This window comes from Triturus cristatus, chromosome 8 (assembly GCF_964204655.1).
Source record: "Triturus cristatus chromosome 8, aTriCri1.1, whole genome shotgun sequence".
Classification (NCBI taxonomy): Eukaryota; Metazoa; Chordata; class Amphibia; order Caudata; family Salamandridae; genus Triturus; species Triturus cristatus.
Genome location: NC_140591.1, coordinates 601,733,789 through 601,756,837, shown reverse-complemented (window position 1 = coordinate 601,756,837; position 23,049 = coordinate 601,733,789). Strand labels below are relative to the sequence as shown.

General features: G+C 49.3%; 1 protein-coding gene across 15 annotated transcripts in view; it reads left to right on the top strand.

Moving 5' to 3' along the window:
- MYCBP2 (MYC binding protein 2) overlaps positions 1–23,049 on the top strand; it is a 1,771,217-nt gene that overhangs the window by 1,223,578 nt on the left and 524,590 nt on the right. For all 15 annotated transcript variants that reach the window (XM_085622060.1, XM_085622057.1, XM_085622054.1 and 12 more), the window contains one exon: positions 172–1,821. In XM_085622060.1, coding sequence (XP_085478186.1) covers positions 172–1,821 — 1,650 coding nt within the window. The remainder of the gene's footprint in view (positions 1–171; positions 1,822–23,049) is intronic.

The window sequence follows — 23,049 nt, the reverse complement described above, 5'->3', positions numbered from 1 at the left end:
GTGTGTGTATGTGTGTGTTGTTTTCATTAGACATTGGAGTGCATCACAAATGTGTGGTTATTTTGTGAAACTATAATTAGCTGTTTAACTGACTTCTGTTTGATGCAGAATTCCGAAATACCTGATGTGGGTTAATGACCATTCCCTTTCTCTTTTACATGCTTAACCCAGGTGATCGCATGAATTTCCCAGTAGCTGGTCGACCAGCATCTCCAGTGGTAAAATCAGAGGTATCTACAAAACACAGAGCAGACAGTAAGTCCCCCAAACCTGAAGGACGGATAAGCAGGCCTTCCATGGACCAGAAGAAGCCAAGAAATAATGACGTTTTATCTGCTAGCGAGTCGCTGATGTTAAAATCCGATGCTGCAAAACTTAGATCAGATTCTCATAGCCGATCACTTTCTCCAAACCACAACACTTTACAGACTCTAAAATCTGAAGGGAGGACATCATCTGGTCTAAGAGCTGAATCCCCTGGCCCAGGATCACGTTCAACCTCCCCAAAATTAAAAACTTTACCTGCAGGAAAATCAGGCTCCCCTGGTGCTGGTTCTCCACGCTCAACCTCTCCTCTTGATAAGAACCTACCTCAAAAATCCCCAGCCCCTTCAAAGACTAAGCTTGACCCACCACGGGAACGGTCCAAATCTGATTCTTACACATTGGATCCTGAAACCCTTCGCAAAAAGAAAGTACCCCTTACAGAACCTTTGAGGGGACGCTCCACCTCACCCAAGCCAAAAGTTCTTCCTAAAGATGCAAAGCATGCCTCTGAAAACCGTACTCCTTCTCCTCATGTTGTGCAAGAGAACCTTCATAGTGAAGTTGTTGAAGTCTGCACGTCAAGCACTTTAAGGACTGGTTCCACAGTGGAGAACATATCAGAAGAGAAAACGGAACTAAACAGTGTAGATGAGGGGTCTTCCAAAGTTCACTTTAGCATAGGAAAAGCTCCTCTGAAAGAGGAACAGGATATAAAAGCTTCTCCCAAAGTGAGCCGGAAGAGTACCACAAGGCACATCAGACCCAAAAAAGAAAAATCTGCTCTCCTTTTCAAAGCAGATGGGTCAAGACCTGTCGAGCCAGCTAAGCAAGCTATGTCTCCATCAGTGGCAGAGTGTGCCCGCGCTGTTTTTGCAGCATTTCTCTGGCATGAAGGCATAGTCCATGATGCAATGGCTTGTTCCTCCTTCCTCAAATTTAATCCAGAACTTTCCAAAGAACATGCTCCAATAAGAAATAGTCTTACCATCCAACAACCAAATGACGAAAAAGAAAACAAACTTAAAAATAGACACTCATTAGAAATATCATCTGCACTTAACATGTTTAACATTTCGCCTCATGGTCCAGACATATCTAAAATGGGCAGTATTAACAAAAATAAAGTGCTGTCTATGCTAAAAGAACCACCTCTGCCAGAAAAATGTGAGGATGGTAAAGCTGATGGGATCGCTTTTGAATTATCAAGTCATCACACAGTAAAATCCAGGTCGCCTCTTCCAATAACGTTACAACACTTAGTTGCCTTTTGGGAGGACATTTCTTTAGCTACCATTAAGGCAGCATCCCAGAATATGATTTTTCCAAGCCCTGGTTCCTGCGCTGTTTTAAAAAAGAAAGAGAGTGATAAGGACAACAAGAAGTCCAAGAAAGAGAAAAAGAAAAAAGACAAGGCGGAGGTCCGACCCAGAGGGAATCTGTTTGGGGAAATGGCCCAGCTTGCAGTGGGAGGTCCTGAGAAAGATACCATCTGCGAACTGTGTGGAGAATCTCATCCATACCCTGTCACCTATCATATGAGACAAGCTCACCCTGGTAAGAGCCTGCTTCTGTACCTGTGAATGTATGCCCTAGTTCAACGTTCTCAAGTATTGTTCAGATGGCTTACAAAGCAAAATCATATCTGTGGCTTTTGTTAAAACTGTTTTAATTTGCAGTATCAGTTGTTAAATCATCTGCACTTCAAATGTATAGTATTTAAATGAGCACATATTTTTTCACAAAGCAAACTAAAAGCACTCTAGAGATTGTAGAGAACCTTAAGGATTGAAATCTGTGTTACTGAAAGGTATTGGGATTAAAAACACTCTTAATGTTATCCACATATGTGCATGTTTCTCGACTTTACACACTTGTGCGCAGTTCTTCCGAGAAAAAGAAAGACTTAAGTCTACAAGATATTTTATGTCCTTTGTTGTCTGTGAAATATTTTTCCGTAAGGTGCTAGTTACTGATACTTTTGATAATGTTTCCCTCTCATAGTGACCTACATATTCACTATCAACTAACTCTCTGATAGCTAGGAATTTTTAATTAAACTTACCTGGTGAGATCCAAACTAGCAGTGAGACAGAACAGATTAGTTTTGTAAAATCTACTCGGCGATTTGGTTCTCGTTCTGATATTTTCTGGTACTAAAACCTTTGCTATCTTATTCCTAAACCCGACAATTCATAAAGGTATCTGGTGTTGAGATCTACAGTATAAGTGATCCACCCTCTGTGCCAGCTGGAGCCTTTCAAATCAATACTGGCCTCACACTTGCTTCAGTGCTGACTTCAGTCTTGGCACAACAGCCCACGGCAGACCTTGGAGCATCTATGCCAACACTGGACTACGCTATAGGGGATTGATGCCGTACTCTGCAGGTCGACCCACTCCAGGCAAGCTTTTCACAGTATTGATTTTTGTGTTGTCCCGGGACCATCAAGGACTTGCTTTGAGGACAGTTAAAAAGGTTACTTGTCTGCTCTTTCAGCTTTTTTTTATTTTATTTACTTTGCTAGATCAGCCTTGCTTATATAAATCACCTGTTGTGATGCAGGTTGAGGTTGCCACATGCATTTCTGCCTCCTCCTCTCATGCCTCAGTGGGACCTGAAATTGGAGCTCACATTCCTCATGTGTGCTCCCTTTGAACCTCTACACAACTGTCCATTGTGATTTCTCACACTCAAGACAGTTTTCCTCATCACCATAGCCTCGACATGACGTGAAAGTGATCTGCATGCCTCTGTCAACCCCCCATACATTACTTTCTTTTCAGACAAGTTGCTCAGGAGGATCCGAGCCTCCATTCTCTCTAAAGTGGTGTCTCCCTTTCATGTCCTACAAACTTCCGGAGTATTTCACTCCACCGCATCCCTTTAAGGTGGAGGAAAGACTCCTTTGGTTAGATCCTAAAAGAGCTCTCTGCTTTTATGTCAATCGTACCCAACCCCATTGCATGGACAATCAAGACTGCTACTGCTGCATTGGAATGACTGTTCTGGATATTTGCCAGGCTGCTACATCGGCGTATCTTCATACATTCACAAAACACTTCTGCCTGGACATCTAGATCCACTGAAGTATACAAAAAGTAAAGAATGGAATGGTTTAATTATTCTCAGCCACTGGTATTTAATTGGGGCAACATTCCAGTCCACTGTTGTTTTGCACACCATGCCATCTCAGTTTTGACCCAGCCATATGCAAACAAGTTTTAACCTTGCTCCGGTGGTAACAGTCTAGCCCGAACTCCCAGGTCATGCCCTCCCTAAACTGGAACACAAGCATTCCAAAACTGGTTTCACCCTTAGTAGGCTCATAGGTCAGGTATAGCTTGGTTCAAGTGACAGTGTGCCAGCAACCCATGTCTGCGAATACCTATTCTACTAAAGGGTTGGATGGAATGAATGAATTATTCTCATCCACCGGTAATTACTCTGGCGCCCTTCCCAGTTCATCATTATTTTGCCCACCATGGTACCTTAGTTGTATACTTCAGGGGACAGCCAGGTCTGTCAAGAAGAGCACTTTTCCCACTTGCCTGACTCAGTTCATAGACCTACCACCAGGAGGGTACTGCTTTGATATCCACTCAAAATGTGAGGAATCTGGGATAGAAGTATGTAACAGAAGAACAACTTATTTACATTTGGTAACGCTCTGTTCGAGGCATATGAGCTGCAGATTGTACACTTTTGCATAGATCGCCATCTGGTGTTGGCCCCGGATGTTTCGCAGTTTGTTTTTCTTCTTGGACAGTCTTTGGAAGTCACGAGTTCGGTGACTCCTCCTTCGGTCCGTACTGCGCATGGGCTTCGGCTCCATCCTCAGATTGTTTTTTTCCGCCATCGGGCTCGGATGTGATACTTCGTGCTCCGGCTTCGAACCTTTCCAGTTCGGCCTTCGACGGAAAATCCTCGTCCATCGAGACTCTTAAGAGAAATCATCTTCTTCATCTCTCTCGGCGGCACTTTTCGATTCCAGACATCGGCACCGGCCTACGGGCCTCCCTCGACTCCGGTCTCGGCCGATGGAAAGGATTCCCTTCAAAAAGTGCCCAAAATGTGGGTCTAAATTTCCCCACACCGACCTCCATCAGGTGTGTAACCTTTGCCTCTCTTCCGAACACGATGGCGCACTCATCAACTTCGGCTCCACCCGACATCTTCGGAGACGACACCGGAGCTTCGGGGCAGCAGCACACAGAGCAGGAGGAAGAACTCGTCAGCGCTTCCGAGGCCGACGACTCTGACCTGGAGGAGATAACACCGGCGCAGAGGGTCGTGAGTACTTTGCCCCCTCCCACTCCCGTCCCCACACCGAAAGAGACTCCGGTTACACCTTCGCCTCCAGGCCTAGGGAAAACCAAACATACAGCTTCTATCACCCCACCTTCGGGCCCGGTGTCGAAGCATCATAAGTCTCCCGGCGGCTCGGGCTCGAGCCAGCCTACTCCTGGTGCCGAAAAACACCGTTCGGCACCGAAGAAAACCACGCCCAGTTCGGCTCCGAAGTCATCGGGCTCGAAACCTGCACTCTCGGTGCTGATAAAGCATAAGCACAAGCCCCTCGGCACCGACGCTCCGGCACCGAAGACCGCCTCGGCACCGAAGAAATCGGAGACCCCGAAAAGGCATGGCATGGAGAAATCATCGAAGCCCTCGGCTCCGAAAACATCGGCACCGACAGACGATTCGGTGCCAGACGAACTATTTACGCCTGATCCTTACCAAAAAATTTTAACAAAGGATCCAAAGACTGGTCATTTAACTTTGTCTTCCAAAAAAAGACATTTACACAAGCCAGATCCTCCTCCACCGCCAAAACGGAAGGACTCTGCCATATCCCCCTTCAGAGTACCCTCCCCACCACCTCCTCCACCTCCTCCACCACCTTCTCCACCTCCTCCACCTCCCATATCTCCACCACCTTTGCCTCTCCGCTCTCCAACCCCATCTCCAGACCCTGATTATGGAGATCCAGATTATGACCCGGCAGACGCCCCAATAGACCCTACACCTCCAGGGACACCTGACCCATGGGAGGATTACCACAACCCTGATGTACCAGATGTGCCTCAGGATGACATTTATCCACCCAGGCCGTCTCCTCCAGAGGACTCCCTGGGGTTCCACCACTTAATGCAGCGGGCGGCACACTACCATGGGGTAGAATTACATAGCGAGCCAGTTGAGGACTATTTCCTGCTGGACACTTTTGATATACAAGATAAGGCCTCAGCAATATTGCCCATGCTAAAAGGGGTAACCAAACATGCTGCAGAGGTGTTCAAAGACCCAGTCAGAGCTAGGGTACTTAACCCCAGGATAGAGAAAAAATATAAAGCAGCCCCCACAGATCCTGCATATATTAAAGGACCTGCTCCCTTGGACTCTTTGGTGGTATCCACAGCTAGGAAGCGGGCTAACTCTCAATCCTCAGGGGAGGCTCCCCCACCAGATAAGGAGTCAAAGCTCTTAGATGTGTCTGGTAAACGCACTGCCTCACAGGCCGCAAATATGTGGCGCATTGCCAACACACAAGCTCTGCTTGCACGTTATGATAGAGCACATTACGATGAACTGGAGGCTATCATACAACACCTTCCAGACAAACATAAACACAGGGCTCAGGAGCTAATACAGGAGGGAAAGCTCATCACCAATACCTCAATTAAATGTGCCCTCGACGCAGCCGACACAGCTTCTAGAGTGATAAACACCAGTGTTTTGCTTCGTCGTCATGCCTGGCTCAGAATCTCAGGGTTTAAGCCAGAAGTCCAGGCATCTATATTAAATCCCCCCTTTGACCAACAACACCTATTTGGTCCAAAGGTGGACGAAGCATTGGAGAAAATGAAAAAGGACACGGATACGGCAAAGTCTATGTGGGCATTACAATCCCATACCCCTAGACGTTCATTTCGTCGTTCCTCCTTTCGGGGCACAGGCAGAGGTTACTCTGCCGATAACGCCTTTACTTCCTACAAGTCCCCTCCTCAGAATACCTTCTCAAAGGGCTATCAGAGAGGTGGTTATAGGGGAAACAATAATAAAGGCAGGGGCAAAACCAACAACACCCGTTCTGCCACACCACCCGCCCAATGACTTTCTCCCGCTTCCCCCAGACCATTCCACTCCAGTCGGGGGCAGGCTACAACATTTTCTTCACACCTGGGAGACCATAACATCAGACAAATGGGTGACACAAATCGTTCAGTCAGGCTACTGTCTCGAACTAACATCTACCCCACCCAATATTCCACCCAGGCACCGTACAATGTCACAAGAACACACCATACTGCTCAAACAGGAGGTAATCTCCCTCCTCCAAAAACAAGCTATAGAGCAGGTCCCTGTCAATCAGCAAAATCTAGGGGTCTACTCTCTGTATTTTCTAATCCCAAAGAGAGACGAGACCCTACGGCCCATTCTAGACCTCCGGCCTCTAAATGCATACATACATTCGGACCATTTCCACATGGTCACCCTCCAACAAGTTCTCCCACTCCTCTGTCAGGGAGACTTTCTCACTACACTGGACTTGAAAGACGCATACTTTCATATTCCAATACACCCTTCTCACAGGTAGTACCTCAGGTTTGTGGTGGACGGTCAGCATTACCAATTCAAGGTTCTCCCCTTCGGGGTCACAACCGGACCACAGGTGTTTACCAAATGCCTAGCGGTAGTAGCAGCTCACCTCAGAAGGCAACACATTCACGTCTTCCCTTACTTGGACGACTGGCTCATAAAAGCCGCGTCCTACGGCCAATGTGTGCAACATACAAACAGCACCATCCAACTGCTCCACCGGCTAGGCTTCACGGTGAACCATCAAAAGTCCCACCTCATACCATCTCACACAAAGCAATATCTCGGGGCCACTATAGACACCTCCAAGGCTATAGCCTATCCCAATTCAGCCAGAATCGCAAGCATACAAGCCTTGAGTCAAACATTCACTCTTCAACACTCTCTCCCAGCACGAGTGTTTATGAAGCTAATAGGGATGATGGCATCTTGCATCTTCATAGTGCCCATTGCAAGACTCCACATGCGTCCACTCCAAGAGTGCCTAGCACGGCAGTGGAACCAGGCCCAGGGACAGCTGACGGATCTGGTGTTGGTGGACGGCCGCACCCATCACTCTCTGCAGTGGTGGAACACCACAAACCTTTCCAAAGGGCGGCCGTTCCTGGACCCGGTTCCTCAGGTAATTCTAACGACGGACGCATCGCTCTCCGGCTGGGGAGCGCACCTTCTACACCTCACAGTGCAAGGTCTATGGACGCCACAGCAAAAAGTACTCCACATCAACCATCTGGAGTTATTGGCGATCTTTCTAGCCCTGAAATCCTTTCAGAAACAAATTTCAGCCAAAGCAGTCCTCATTCGCACAGACAATATGACTGCGATGTATTATATTCAAAAACAGGGGGGGGACACACTCTCCCCAGCTCTCCCGCTTAGCACAGAGCATATGGAGATGGGCAATTCCACAAAAAATCTTTCTCCTGGCACAGCACGTCCCAGGCATACAAAACACCATGGCAGATCTGCTCAGCAGACAAACGCAGCAAATGCACGAATGGGAACTGCATCCACAAGTTCTTCGCCCATTCTTCCACAAGTGGGGGCATCCTCAGATAGACCTCTTCGCCACCCACGAAAACAAAAAATGCCCAAGCTTCGCCGCCAGATACCCACACCCATTGTCCAAAGGCAATGCGATATGGATGAACTGGTCAGGCAAATTTGCATACGCCTTTCCACCTCTCCCGCTAATTCCGTTAGTGGTAAGGAAGCTACAGCAGCACTCCCTCACACTCATTCTGGTAGCTCCAACATGGGCCAGGCAGCCGTGGTACACTACACTGCTACAGCTATCGGTAGTACCACATCAAAAACTGCACCTGTCCCCGTGCCTCCTAACACAGAACCATGGAGAAATCAGGCACCCGGACCCAGCTCAGCTCAACCTTGCGATCTGGCTCTTGAAATCTTAGAATTTGGATACCTTAACCTTCCCCCTGATTGCATGAACATTATCAAGGAAGCCCGACGTCCTACCACTCGAGCATGCTATGCCGAAAAAAGTGGAAGAGATTTGTTGTTTACTGCCGTAACAATACAATCAACCCTTTAGATGCATCCATACAGCACATCATATGCTATCTGCTCCATCTTCAAAGGTGTAACCTGGCATATTCATCCATACGTCTACACCTAGCAGCAATTGCTGCTTACCTACAAAACACAGCATTTATCACTGTTCAGAGTGCCCGCTATTAAAGCCTTTATGGAAGGCCTAAAACGAGTAATTCCACCCAGGGCACCACCTTCCCCTGTATGGAATCTATACGTAGTTCTTACACGGCTAATGGGTCCGCCTTTCGAACCAATGCATAAATGTGAGCTACAGTTCCTCACCTGGAAAACAGCTTTCCTCATAGCTATCACTTCCCTTAGAAGGGTTAGTGAAATACAAGCGTTCACTATACAAGAACCCTTTTTGCAGATACATCACAACAAGGTGATACTTCGCACAAACCCAAAGTTTCTGCCCAAGGTCATTTCCCCCTTCCATCTTAATCAATCGGTGGAATTACCGGTTTTTTTCTCGCAACCTCAATCTGTTGCGGAAAGGGCTCTACATACTCTTGATGTTAAAAGGGCTTTGTTGTACTACAGACAAAGAACGCAACCTTTCAGGAAGACCAAACAATTGTTTGTCTCCTTCTCTCCACCGCATAAAGGCAACCCCATCTCTAAATCAGGGATAGCTAGGTGGATTGTAAAGTGCATACAAATTTGCTATCACAAAGCAAAAAGAACATTATCTGTTCCACCTAAAGCCCACTCTACAAGAAAGATAGCGGCTTCTATGGCTTTTCTAGGGAACATACCCTTAGATGACATCTGCAAAGCAGCCACATGGTCAACTCCGCACACCTTCACAAAACATTACTGTGTAGACGTGCATTCCAAGCAACAAGCTAGTGTGGGCCAGGCTGTACTAAAGACACTATTTCAAACTGCTGCAACGGATACCGGTGGTCGCCACTAGGGCTGGGTACTGGTATATAATCTATGCAAAAGTGTACAATCTGCAGCTCATATGCCTCGAACGGAATATGCTACTTACCAGTATGCATCTGTTCTTGGCATGTAGAGCTGCAGATCTGTACACGCCCACCCGCCTCCCCGGCTACCTGTATCCGTTCCAGTCTATCTTATTTAGATACAACACACATGGGTTTCTTACTGTTATCACTACGCTCCATCTTTTCCCTGCTGGCGAAAAACAATCTGAGGATGGAGCCGAAGCCCATGCGCAGTACGGACCGAAGGAGGAGTCACCGAACTCGTGACTTCCAAAGACTGTCCAAGAAGAAAAACAAACTGCAAACATCCGGGCCCAACACCAGATGGCGATCTATGCAAAAGTGTACAGATCTGCAGCTCTACATGCCAAGAACAGATGCATACTGGTAAGTAGCATATTCCTTCTGGTGGTTCCTCTCCAACCCTACCATCCTCTTCATTCTTTGAAATGGGTTCCTTTGTCCATCTGAAAAGGTCCCAAGTCTAGAGGTCTGTAATCTGGTTACAGCCAGCCTGCTAATGTGCTCTGTGTATGGTGGCATAGACAGCCTAAAAATCAACGGACGTCAGCACGCATAGATGGCCTTATATGGATCTCAGCGGTACAAAAGGAGGTGGTGATGGACGGAGCATCAGAACCAATCAAACACTCACACCGAGTCAACAGATCTGGGTTTGATCCATCACCGTTCTTTAGCCCACTCTGCCACCCCAGTTCAGACATGGCCATATGCAAATCAGTCTGACCCTGTGCCTCATGGGAACAGTCCAGCCCGAACTGCCAAGCCATGCCTTCCCTGGACCGGAAACAAGCTTCCTAAGACCAGTTTCTGGCATTTCAGCCGTCTTCAGCCAGGCTTGCTTGAATCCCGATCACCGTTCTTTAGCCACCTCCTTTTGTACCGCTTTGTTTGCCATAAGTTGGCAGGGTATGCTCAGACGTGAGTCCCTTGCTCACTTTGCCACTGGATTCAAGCAAGCCTGGCTGAAGACGGCTGAAATGCCAGAAACCGGTCCTAGGAAGCTTGTTTCCGGTCCAGGGAAGACATGGCTTGGCAGTTCGGGCTGGACTGTTCCCATGAGGCACAGGGTCAGACTGATTTGCATATTGCCATGTCTGAACTGGGGTGGCAGAGTGGGCTAAAGAACGGTGATGGATTAAACCCAGATCAGTTGACTGGGGGTGAGTGCTTGCAATGTTCAACACTCCGTCCATCATTTCCTTTGGGTTTTGCTTATATGGATCTCAGCACTTCACTTCCGGAGTGGACTTACTTTGGTGCTGCTCACCACAATGCCACTTGCTAGTGTGCAGGGATACCCCTTAAGATTTTCCAGATCCAGTCTGACGCCTGGAGAAAGTTCGAAAGGAGAGGAATCTATGGCTAAAGTATCTACCACAAAGAGAGTTAAATTGTAAGTAACTTGTTTGTTCATGTTATACATAAATATTTAATGTCTTCATTTTACTATTCTTGTGACAATGCATGGTTTGTAAACATACACTAACTTTAATTGTGTAACAAAGTGTTCGAGGCATGTGGGCTGCTGAATTCATATCTGTGCATAGATCGCCGCCTAGTGTTGGGTCCGGATGATTGCACATTGTTGTCCTGGAAGAGTCTTCGAAGTATCCTGAGATGGGTGACTCCTCCCCTGGACTACAGTGCGCATGGGCATCCTCTCCATCCCCAGATTGTTTTTTTCCGCCATTGGGTTCAGATGCAACTATCTTAGCTCAACTTCGGAATACTTAGTTTTAGGCCAAAAGGCCTATAGTTTTCGTCGGTACAGTTACCGTTCGGTGTCGACTACTCGCTCTAGTGATCCACGCCCTCTTCCAACTTTCGGACCGAATTGGTCAAAACTTCGACACTCGATCGACGATGGAATCGAGAACTCCGTTCAAGAGGTGTCCGTTGTGCCACGCCAAGTACCCTCACATCGACGTCCACCCAGTCTGTAACAAATGTCTCTCGCCGGATCACGACGAATCGAAATGTATGGCCTGCGCGCGGTTCCGATCCAAGAAAACTCTACGGAACCGACGGGCAGCAAGGCTCGAGGCGCAGCAGGCAGCGCCCGCACCCACCAACATATTCAGCACCGAGGACGCCGAGAGCGTGGAAGAAATAGTTTCTAGCCCCGCTTCAGAGCATGGTTCCCGATCGGACGACGATGACGCAGAGCTCTTTCGACGTGAAGAAGCCGTCGACGAGGTAGGGGACTTCGACGAAGCCTATGGGGCTGAAGAAGACAGCTCTCCCGAGGAGCTAGGCCAATCCGTCGAAACGAAGGCCGAAATTGTACATCGTGGTCAGGCTCCGGTCGAGGGATTGCCTTCGGGCCTTACCCAAGACCTACTACATGGTTCCTCGGCCCCGCCTTCCGGCCCGGCATCGAACACTATGCAAGAGCCACTATTACCAAAGATGACCGGGTCGTTAAACCCGAACACATCCATCGCTCCAGTACCTTCAAAATCGAAAGCGAAACTGGTGATGGTCGGATCAAAGGCGTCGAAACAGTCCACTGCCCCGGCGCCGACGCCGAAAAAAGTCGTCGGCTCCGAACGCGTACAGAGAGACTTCGGCGCCGAGCTCACCGCAGCAGACGCGGTCATCGCACAAAAGAAGCGCGCCCTCGGGCACCACAAGGCACCGACACCTTCGGCGCCGACACCGAAGCCTGTGACCTCCGCAGTCAAAATGGCCGCCTCGGCTACGTCGACGCCTAAAGCACCGATGCCGAAGAAGTCCTCGACTATCGATGCATCCCTTCAAACCAATGACCCCCTTCCGACAAAAAAGTCGGGGTCGGCCTCCACGCCTCCTACCAAGATGCCCACCAAACCACCATCTCAGTTTGCTGTGCAGCAGGTCTCTGCATCTCTACAACGCATCCGGGACCGGGTAGCCCTCCACTCTACCGCGGGTCCCGACACTACCTCACCCTGTAGAGTGCACTCGGAGCCCACCAACATTACCTTTGGACTGCCACCGACATCGGCACCCAAACTCTTTCACATTCGGACACGTGTCCTCCACACACAGTCCACCACCTCTGGCAGAACAAGACTCTTCAGGGCCGCAATTTATCGACGCCGACACTGGCAGGCTAATGCTACACAAGCGCGAAATCACGCCAGTCAGGGAGGAGGTGCCATACAAAATTCCTCTTAAACGCAAGCTACCGGCGGAGCAGGAACCAGTTCTACAAGAACACTTCCATCCCCTCCAACTAGACCCGCAGTCTTTTTCTCCTACCCCTTCTGAATCGGACCCGATGCAGGAATATGGTGGGGACGATACCATCTACCCCGGGGACGCAGATCCCGATGAAACACAAGACCCTGATCAGGCATGGGATGACCCCACAGACCAAAGTGTCACGCCACATACTCAGGATGCGCAATTCTACAATATTAAAACGTCTCCTACAGAGGACACGGCCGCATTTAATGCCCTTATCTAACGGGCTGCTGCTCATCACGGGGTGGAGCTACATTCGGACGCCATTGAGGAGGACTTCCTGCTTGACACTTTCGCATCTTCAGAAAGGACTGTCAAGACTCTGCCCATGCTTAAGGGGGTTCTGAAGCCTGCAAAAGACATTTTCAAGGACACCACAAGAGCCCGGGTGTTAAACCCCAGGATTGAAAAGAAATATAAGCCTGCACCTGGTGACCCTAAATACATTAGGGGTCAGTTGCCATTAGACTCTATGGTGGTTGCCAACGCTCGCAAAAGAGCCCACTCACAGACAACTGGTGATGCTCCTCCCCCAAAGAGTCAAAGGTCCTTGAAACATCGGGCAAACGTGTTGCAGCGCAAGCAGCCAATATCCTGCGCATTGCCAATACACAGGCACTCCTGGCACGCTATGACAGGTCACATTATGACACGCTGGAGTCACTGCTCCAACACCTACCAGAGGAGTATAAAGAGTCAGCGGAACTCCTCATTAGAGAAAGACAACTCCTCACTAATGCGTCCATAAAATGCGCCCTAGACGCAGCTGACACAGCGGCCAGGGCAATAAACACAAGTGTCATGCTGCGACGCCATGCCTGGTTACGCATCTCAGGCTTCAAACCCGAGATCCAAAACAATATCCTCAACTTACCAGTTAACACGGAATTTTTATTTGGCCCAGACGTTGACACTACCCTAGAGAAAATAAAAAAAGACACAGATACCGCCAAATCTATGGGGGCGCTACAAACCCAACAATTCCGTAGTGGCTCCTTTCGTCGCACTGGAAATAGGGGAACGTCAAGGGGTCAGGGGTCACAACAACAGTATGCGAAAGGTGGCACACAAACCACCTACGACAAAAACAACAGGGGTGGATATCGTGGATCCAGCACCAAGGGCAGAGGACGTGGATATGGCAACACCAGGTCCTCCCCAAATAACAAACAGTGACGCCCTCTCCCTACCCCCCGACCACTTAACACCTGTCGGGGGACGACTCCAGCTGTTCCTGTCTGCATGGAAGAACATCACCACGGACAGGTGGGTCAGGGACATCATTCAACATGGGTACTGTCTGGAACTAACTTCCACTCCACCCAACATACCACCAAAGCACCGTCCTATGTCAGCCGAACACTTAGATTTACTCCAGCAAGAGGTGCTTGCTATGCTCGCAAAAGGGGCCATAGAAGTAGTGCCCATCGCCCAGCAGGGCACAGGGGTGTACTCTCTGTACTTCTTGATCCCAAAAAAGGACGGCTCGCTCAGACCTATCCTAGACCTGCGACCCCTAAACCTATATATACTATCGGAGCATTTCCATATGCTCACCCTCCAACAGGTTCTCCCACTACTCAGTCAGGGGGATTTCCTAGCTACGCTAGACCTGAAGGATGCATACTTCCACATACCAATACACCCTTCACACAGGAAATACCTCAGATTCACTATTCAAGGAAATCACTATCCGTTCAAAGTTCTACCCTTCGGAGTAACAACAGCACCCAGGGTCTTTACCAAGTGCCTGGCGACAGTGGCCGTGCATCTGCGAAGACAAAATATTCACGTCTTCCCTTATTTGGACGACTGGCTAGTTCAGGCCAAGTCAGCACAACAATGTGCCACCCACATGTCCCACACCATTCACCTTCTTCACGATCTGGGATTCTCACTAAATTACCCAAAATCAAGTCTCCAACCTGCGCACGTACAACAGTACTTAGGCGCGACAATCAACACTCTGGCTGCCACCGCTCAGCCAACGTTAGTGAGAATCAACAGCATGCAACTGCTGATCTCAAAATTCAAACCTCAACACTCCCTTCCGGCGCGAGTGTTCATGCAGTTGATAGGCATGATGGCCTCCTGCATCTTCATAGTCCCACACGCAAGACTACATATGCGCCCGCTTCAGGAGTGCTTAGCACGTCAATGGAATCAGGCTCACGGGCAACTAAAAGACCTAGTGTTGGTGAGCGGTCGGGCATACAACTCTCTGCATTGGTGGAATCCACAAAACCTTTGCAAGGGCCGACCGTTCCAAGAGGCTGTTCCACAAATAATACTGACAGCGGACGCGTCTCTCCAGGGATGGGGAGCTCATGTACTCAATTACACAGTGCAGGGACTATGGACTACACAACAAAAGAAGATGCACATCAACCTTCTGGAACTGATGGCAATCTTCCTGGCGATGAAAGCATTCAAAGTACACCTGTGCAACAAGGTCGTGTTGATCCGGACGGACAACATGACTGCCATGTACTACATTCAGAAACAGGGAGGAACACACTCTCCACAGTTGTCTCATCTAGCTCAGAGCATGTGGAAGTGGGCCATTCAGAGGAACATATTCCTCATGGCGGAACACCTCCCAGGCAAGGACAACCAGATGGCGGATCTGCTCAGCAGACACAGCCACCAGATGCACGAGTGGGAGTTACACCCATCAGTACTCCAACCGTACTTCCAGCAGTGGGGTCATCCAGAGATAGACCTATTTGCCACAAGGGAAAACGCAAAATGCCAAAGCTTTGCCGCCAGGTTCCCACATCCACAGTTGCAAGGCAATGTGATATGGCTGAACTGGTCCGGCAAATTTGCGTACGCTTTTCCCCCAGCGCCGCTGATACCGCTGGTGGCGCGCAAGCTGCGACAGCACTCACTGACACTCATCCTGGTTGCTCCAACATGGGCACGCCAGCCATGGTACACCACCTTTCTGGAACTTTCCGTGGTGCCGCATCAAAGGCTGCGGATCAAACCCGCGCTTTTGACGCAGAACCATGGAGAAATTCAGCACCCAGATCCGCAACAGCTGAACCTGGCAATCTGGCTCCTGAAGTCCTAGAGTTTGGCTACCTAAACCTGCCACCTGACTGTATGAAGATCATTAAAGAAGCTAGGAGACCCACTACCAGAGCTTGCCCATGCAGCCAAATGGAAGAGGTTTGTCATTTATTGCAACAACAATCACATTAACCCGCTCGGCGCATCTATTCAGAACATAATCTGCTATCTATTACACCTATACCGATGCAATCTGGCATACACCTCAATACGTGTCCATTTAACAGCAATAGCAGCCTATCTCCAAAACAGGCAGCACCTCTCTTTATTCAGAGTGCCTGCCATCAAAGCCTTCTTGGAAGGACTTAAACGGGTGATTCCCCCAAGGCACCCCCCAGCACCAGTGTGGAACCTCAACTTGGTCCTCACCAGACTAATGGGTCCACCCTTTGAACCTCTCCATTCCTGTGAGATTCAATTCCTCACCTGGAAAGTGGCTTTCCTGGTTGCCATCACTTCCTTAAGAAGAGTTAGTGAACTCCAGGCACTAACCATTCAGGAGCCATTTATACAAGTTCACGCAAACCGGGTCGTACTACGTACCAACCCCAAATTCATGCCTAAAGTAATATCGCAGTTCCACATAAACCAAACCATTGAACTGCCTGTTTTCTTTCAAAACCCACAAAATGTCGCTGAGAGGATGCTCTACACACTAGACGTAAAGAGGGCCCTCATGTACTATATTGACAGAACTAAAACCTTTAGGAAGACTAAACAACTCTTTGTTGCCTTCTCTCCACAACACAAAGGCAACGCCATTTCCAAAGCAGGTATAGCCAGATGGATCGTTAAATGTATCCAAATTTGTTATCAAAAAGCTAAACGCACATTAACGATTCCAACACGAGCCCACTCAACACGAAAGTTAGGGGCGTCCATGGCTTTCCTGGGAAACATTCCTTTACAGGAAATATGTAGAGCAGCCACATGGTCCACTATACATACATTTACCAAACACTACTGTGTAGATGTACACTCAAAACAGCAGGCAGCTGTAGGACAGGCTGTTCTCAAAACTCTTTTTCAGACTGCTGCAGCTGGCACGGGTAGCCGCCGCTAATAGGAGGTACTGCTATGTATTCTATGCACAGATATGAATTCAGCAGCCCACATGCCTCCAACTGAATATGCTACTTACCAGTATGCATCTGTTCTTGGCATGTAGGGCTGCTGACATTCATATCGCCCACCCCCCTCCCCGGCGCCTGTCGCAGCTGCAGCTCTCAGAATTACTGTATAGCATGGTCATCACTTCCTGTATCTACTCCATCACTGCCACAATGGCGAAAAACAATCTGGGGATGGAGAGGATGCCCATGCGCACTGTAGTCCAGGGGAGGAGTCACCCATCTCAGGATACTTCGAAGACTCTTCCAGGACAACAATGTGCAATCATCCGGACCCAACACTAGGCAGCGATCTATGCACAGATATGAATGTCAGCAGCCCTACATGCCAAGAACAGATGCATACTGGTAAGTAGCATATTCATACAACGCTTTCCACACTGATAGGCTATGTGCATTAGACTGATATATGCAAGATTATTGAACTTGTGAATTAAATTCCAGCTCCTTGCCCATTAGATTTCAAACCATACTCCATTCCTGTGTGAAATATTACTTTAAAATGTAATTTTTGATGGACCTCTTCAGTTTTACTCATCTTGTACTGAAGGTATTATGTACACAAGACACATAACCTTAAGGGGTTCCTTGGAGACCGCAAGTCCACCAAGTAGGTAACCGGACTCTTGCGCTCCACCACCTCAAAGGGACCGGTCCACTTATCCTGGAGCGCACAGGGCTCCACGGGGGCCAAGACCCATTCTTTTTGCTCCCTGCAGAACTCTTCCCTGGAGGGTCCTCCTCCTTGCTGCCAATGGGTCAGCTCAGGCAGGTCCCCCAGTTCAGCTATCTGTTCCCCTGTAGGTTCCAGCGCATCCCCCTCAAGGTCTGCTCCCTCCTGGACCGTGGGAACTTCAGGGGCTGGTTTCCCGCGCCCCCTGCTCCTTCTCTTTAAGGCCGGTCCCTGGGCCTCCCTCTCAGGCTCCAGGACCTCTTGAGTACCTCTACTGGCTGCCATGGACCGTGTGGTGACACACGCCCAATCCGGCATACCCAACATCTCCAGGTGAGCACTCCGCTCCACCTTAGCCCAAGGTGAACTCTCCAAGTCATTCCCTAACAGACAGTCTACAGGCATGGCGGGCCTCACAGCTACCTGAAGAGTACCAGAGACCTCCCCACTGAAAGGGAACCTGAGCCACTGAGCAGTGACTCTCGGTGTTGTCGGCGGCAACAACCGGATAGAATGCTCCTGGGACAACCTGCTCCTGAGACACCAGGTGGCGCTTGACAGCCGTCACACTGGCTCCTGTGTCTCTGAGAGCTTCAACCCTATGGCCATTTATGGTCACCCACTGCCTGTATTTTTTAGTGTTCTCAGGCAGCTGGGTTTGGGGGACCACTTCACAGTCTCCTAATGAGAAAAGGGACATCTCTGTGGGACCCCACCCTCCTTGGACACCCATCTCCTCCCCCAGGGCTACACTAGTCACCTGCCGGGAGGGAGCACCAGGGGGTGCTGGTTTACCAAACAATGGACACTTCACATCAGAGGCAAAATGCCCCATGTTACCACACTTGTAACATCTGATGGGCCCCTTCTGAACAGGTGTACCTGTCGGGGCCCCGGTCGGTTTATGTGGTGGGGGAGGCTGAGAACCTTTCCCTTGGTTCCCTTGGGAATTACTTTGGGGCCTCTTCTGGAACTCCCTCTGTTTACCCTTGTCTCCCCCCACTCTTCTGCTGGGGACCCTGCCCACCTTTGGCGGAATTTCCCACTTGACCCTTGTGGACTCTGGTACTGACCCAGCGGTCCGCCTCCTCAGCAAGCTTCCTAGGGTTAGTCAGCCTACTATCAATCAGGTGCTGGCGTAGCTCAGGAAAGCAATTACTAGACAAGTGCTCCCATGCCATTAAATCAAGAAGCCCTTGAAAATCATTAACTTTGCTACCCTTCACCCAACCATCCAATGCTCTGCAAAAAAAGTCATATACTCAACATATGTACTGTTTGGAATCTTGGTGCAACCCCTGAACCTTTGCCTATACAACTCAGGGGTCAACCCATACCTAGACATCAAAGCAGCCTTAATATGGGGATAGGAATTATAATCATCTGAAGGCAAATCCAGCAGTGTATCCCGCCCCTCACTAAGGAACCGTCCCCACAACCCCGCTCCCCAATCTTTCTCAGGGACCCCGTGGGAAGACATGGCTACCTCATAGGCCTTAAACCACTGCCCTATGTCATCATTTTTTAAAAATTCCTTTACTACATCCTTGGGTATGTACACCCTTGACTCCACCTGCACTGACGGTGTGCTGCCACCAGAGGGAGCCTTTTCTGAACTCTGGGCTTTCAGGTCCATCTCCCTCAAAACCTTTTCATGTTCATATTGTAGCTTCTTTTCTTCCAGGGCTAACTTTCTGCTCTGCATTTCCAATTCTAACTGCCCACTGGATGCTGCTTTCTCCACCATGGTTAAGTTTGGCAGTACTCAAAAATAGAAAGTCCCAAAAAGAAATCTACCAACAAGTATTGGTTGCGTTTAAGGTCTGCACTCACTAAGTAGTGTTCACCAATCACTGTACATGAGTCACAAATGCAAGTCCAGAATCCTCACCGCTGACTACCAGTGTTAGAATGCAGGTTCTCTGGTTGGCACAGGTAGGTACTTGTGACAAGCAGGGAACCTTTCCTCCAGTCAGGGTAAGGGGGTACACTACTAAAACAACCCCTGCTCACCCTCTAAGTAGCTTGGCGCGAGCAGACAAGGCTTATCTCAGAGCATTATAGGTTAAGCATTTGTGAACACATACAGTAACCAAGTGACAACACTACAAATGGACACCACACAGGTATTTATATTAAAAATAAGGATTCTTTATATAGGATTATCACAAGACCATTAAACGATTAAAAATACACAATACGGTTGCTTAGTTGGTAGAAGATTGCTTAGTTTCTCTTAAGTTCTTAAATGCGACACTTTAAGTCAATGTACCTTAGATGCGACACGCAGGGCAACAAAAGTGTTGCAGCGATGCAGATGCGTTGAAGTTCTTGGTGCAAAAGAAATAAAGATGGGATCTTCCAGATGCGTTACGCTTCTCCGATGTTGCGCGAAGGCTCGACTCGATGCGTCAGCTACAGCGGCGTCACCCTTGACGAGATGCGACGACACCGGCCTTGGCAGCGGCACTCTTCTCCGACGTTGCGAGACGCTTCCGCTCGATCCGATGCTGCAGCGGCGACACCCCTTCTGCGAGATGCGACAACAGCGGCTACGACGGTGGCACGCTTCTCCGTGGATGTGAGGTGCTTTTCTGGATGCGGTGCAATGCGACAACTACGATGGCTGCGATGGCGACACGCTTCCTCCTCGATGCGTGACTCTTCTCTCGATGCGGTGCAATGCGACAGCTACGATGGCTGCGATGGCGACACGCTTCTTCGGCGTTGCGAGGCACTTCCGGAATGATGCGAGACGGTTCCGCTCGATGCGATATTGCAGCGGCGACACTCTCTGCGAGATGCGACGGCAACAGCTCCGACGGCGGCACGCTTCTCTTCCTTGCGTCGCGCTTCCAGCTCCTTGCAACACGCAGTCCCTCAGAAGGCCCAACAACAGCAGCAGGCACTTCCAAAAAGACTCTGGGGAGCTGGGGGTGAAGTCCACTGGTCCTGGGACTTCGTTCAGAGGGAAAGCTCAGTTCAAGCCCTTGGAGATCTTTTTAAAGCACAAGTTGAAGCAAAGTCTTTAGTAGTCTTTCTCCTCTCTTTCAGCAGCAAGGCAACCACTGCAGGCCAATCCCCAAGGTCAGGGACATTACTCCTCCTGCAGCTTTCCCGGTTCCTTCTCCTCTGGCAGAGGTTCTTCTTGTTTCAGCAGGATCTAATTTCTTGGGAGCAGGGTCCCAATACTTATACCCCTCATTCCTTTGTTCCTCTGGGGTAGAGGGGCCTTTGCCCAGTCCAAACCACTTCTTGAGCACTCTGTTGACATGACTCTGCCTTTCTATTCAGGGTGCAGGGCAGAGACATCAGCCGCTCCGCAGGAGGTGGAGCCAGCATTGTGGTAGCAGAGCACAACCCTATTCAGAGCCCAGGTGTACTCCTCCCACCCATCTGACTGCCAATCTTCCTTTTCACCACCAGGCTACCTAGCCCTGCCCCTCTGGGTTTCCCCAGCCTGTCACTCACACAACCAGAAAGGCAGCTACACATCATAGCAGAGGCGGGCTGAAATGGTCAAGCAAGCAAATACCAACTTTCTAAAAGTGGTATTTGCAAACACAGAATATTAAATGAAACTTTACTAAAAGATGTATTTTATTAATCTGAGTTCAGGCATACTAAACTCGAAGGATCATAGGATGTAACAATTCTAACAGCCCATTCTGGCCTATGGAGAACAGGTAGCCTTACAATAGTGAAAAACGAAAATGGCTGTAATTCACTATTAGGACATGCCACACACATCAGGCTTGTCCTACCTTATGCTTACAATGCACCCTGCCCTTGGGCCTACCATAAGGGTGACTGATATGAATTTAAGGGAAGGTTTAGGGACTGGGAAGTGTGTGCACTTACCCAGTCAGCATGACAGTACCAGACTGCACGCAGGTTCTGCAATGGCAGACCGTGGATACATTTTACCAGGCCGCTTCTGTGGGTGGCACAACCAGTGCTGCAAGCCCACCAGCAGCATTTGTATTTACAAGCCCTGGTACTCCTGGTGCACTTTACTGGGGTCTGACAGTAAACCAAATAAGCCAATCATGGAATCCAACCAACATATACATTTTAAATAGGGAGCACTTGCACTGTGGCACTGGCACAGCGTTCTGAGCAGCTAACACCAGCAAAACACATGAGGCACAGCGACAAAAAGTGGAAGGGAGACTCACGCCAAGGTGCCAGGTCTAACAGTGGTCAAACCTGGTCTTCTGCTCTTATCAGCACAGATTGCTGCAATTAAATATTTTTACATTGAGTGTACAACACCATGAAAAATATATGTGTGCAGATCCACCTCGATGAGGAGTGCTGATGGTTTTGTGTGTCCTCGGGTTCACAAGCATTGGCATGCTGTCTGTGATCTGATTGATGGGATGACCTGGGGTATGTGCACAGACGGCCTCTGCTGGTGCTAGTGGAGGGATTAGACAAGCTGCCAAAGAGTAGCAATGTTTTACAGGAAGTGCCCTGCTGTTGACAGAATGCGCTGTGTTATCAACAGGTTAACAAACTTTGTAGCAGCAAGGAAAGTCAGGCTATCGTCATCCACTCTAAGTCCTCATCATCGAAGTTAGGTGAGTCAGAAGAAACACCAGGAGTTGTTGAAGTGCTCTTTGACTTCCCCTAGCAAAGGAGGTGTTTCTAGGGTCCACTACCACCCTTCAACTGCGGAGCTTGTGGCCTGGTCTGCTTTACGCTTTATGGAGTTCCCCGAAGCGACCTCTGCCAAACTTAAGGAGTTCTATAATGCCATGCACTCCATCTTTGGGCCTATGGGCCCCACTGGCGTGTCTTCAGGTCTCACGGGGCCGAGAGGCGCCCCTGCTGGATTACGTCTGTGGGTTCATCCACATCGCCAGCCTGTCACTCTGGATCAGCTAAGGCATGGTTGTCACCACTCTCCCAAGCCTTTGTGTCCCCAAAGCTGACACCAGCACCCAACAGAGAGCCAAAATCCATCTTTGACTCCAAGATGGCGCCATACCAATGCTGGCTCTGTCTGGCCTAAGTTCACCACTGCAGTTCCTTTTTCTACCTGAAAGGGAGGGATGAGGAGGAGAGGTATGGACCCTTTGAGGACGATCCCTACTAGGGTGAAAACTGGTGTGATGAGCTGGTAGATGCCAGTGGCTTGGACACCTCCCCAGGCTTTGGCCTAATTACTTCACTGGGCCCTGTCATGGAAGAGGGGGTATATTTTGCTACAGTGATGCACAGGGCAGCGAAGGTCCTGGACCTGCAGTTGCCTTCCGTCAAAGAAAAGACCAATGTCTTGACGGAGGTGCTTCGCTTGTGGGGCAAGCTGTGAAGAGCCCTTGCTCCCCTTAATGAAGCCTTTACCAATGTTCATCTGGGGGCCTCAGCCACGCCCTGCATGGCGGCTCCTGTATACAGAATGACTGCTTCGTATTCCTGCCCCAGGAGTCAAAGCCTTCCTCTCCCAGTATCCCTCCCCTGGAGAGCCTGGTGGAGCAGGCCTCAATAGCCAAGGTCAACCCAAGCATGTTCCTTACCACCCACTGGATGCGT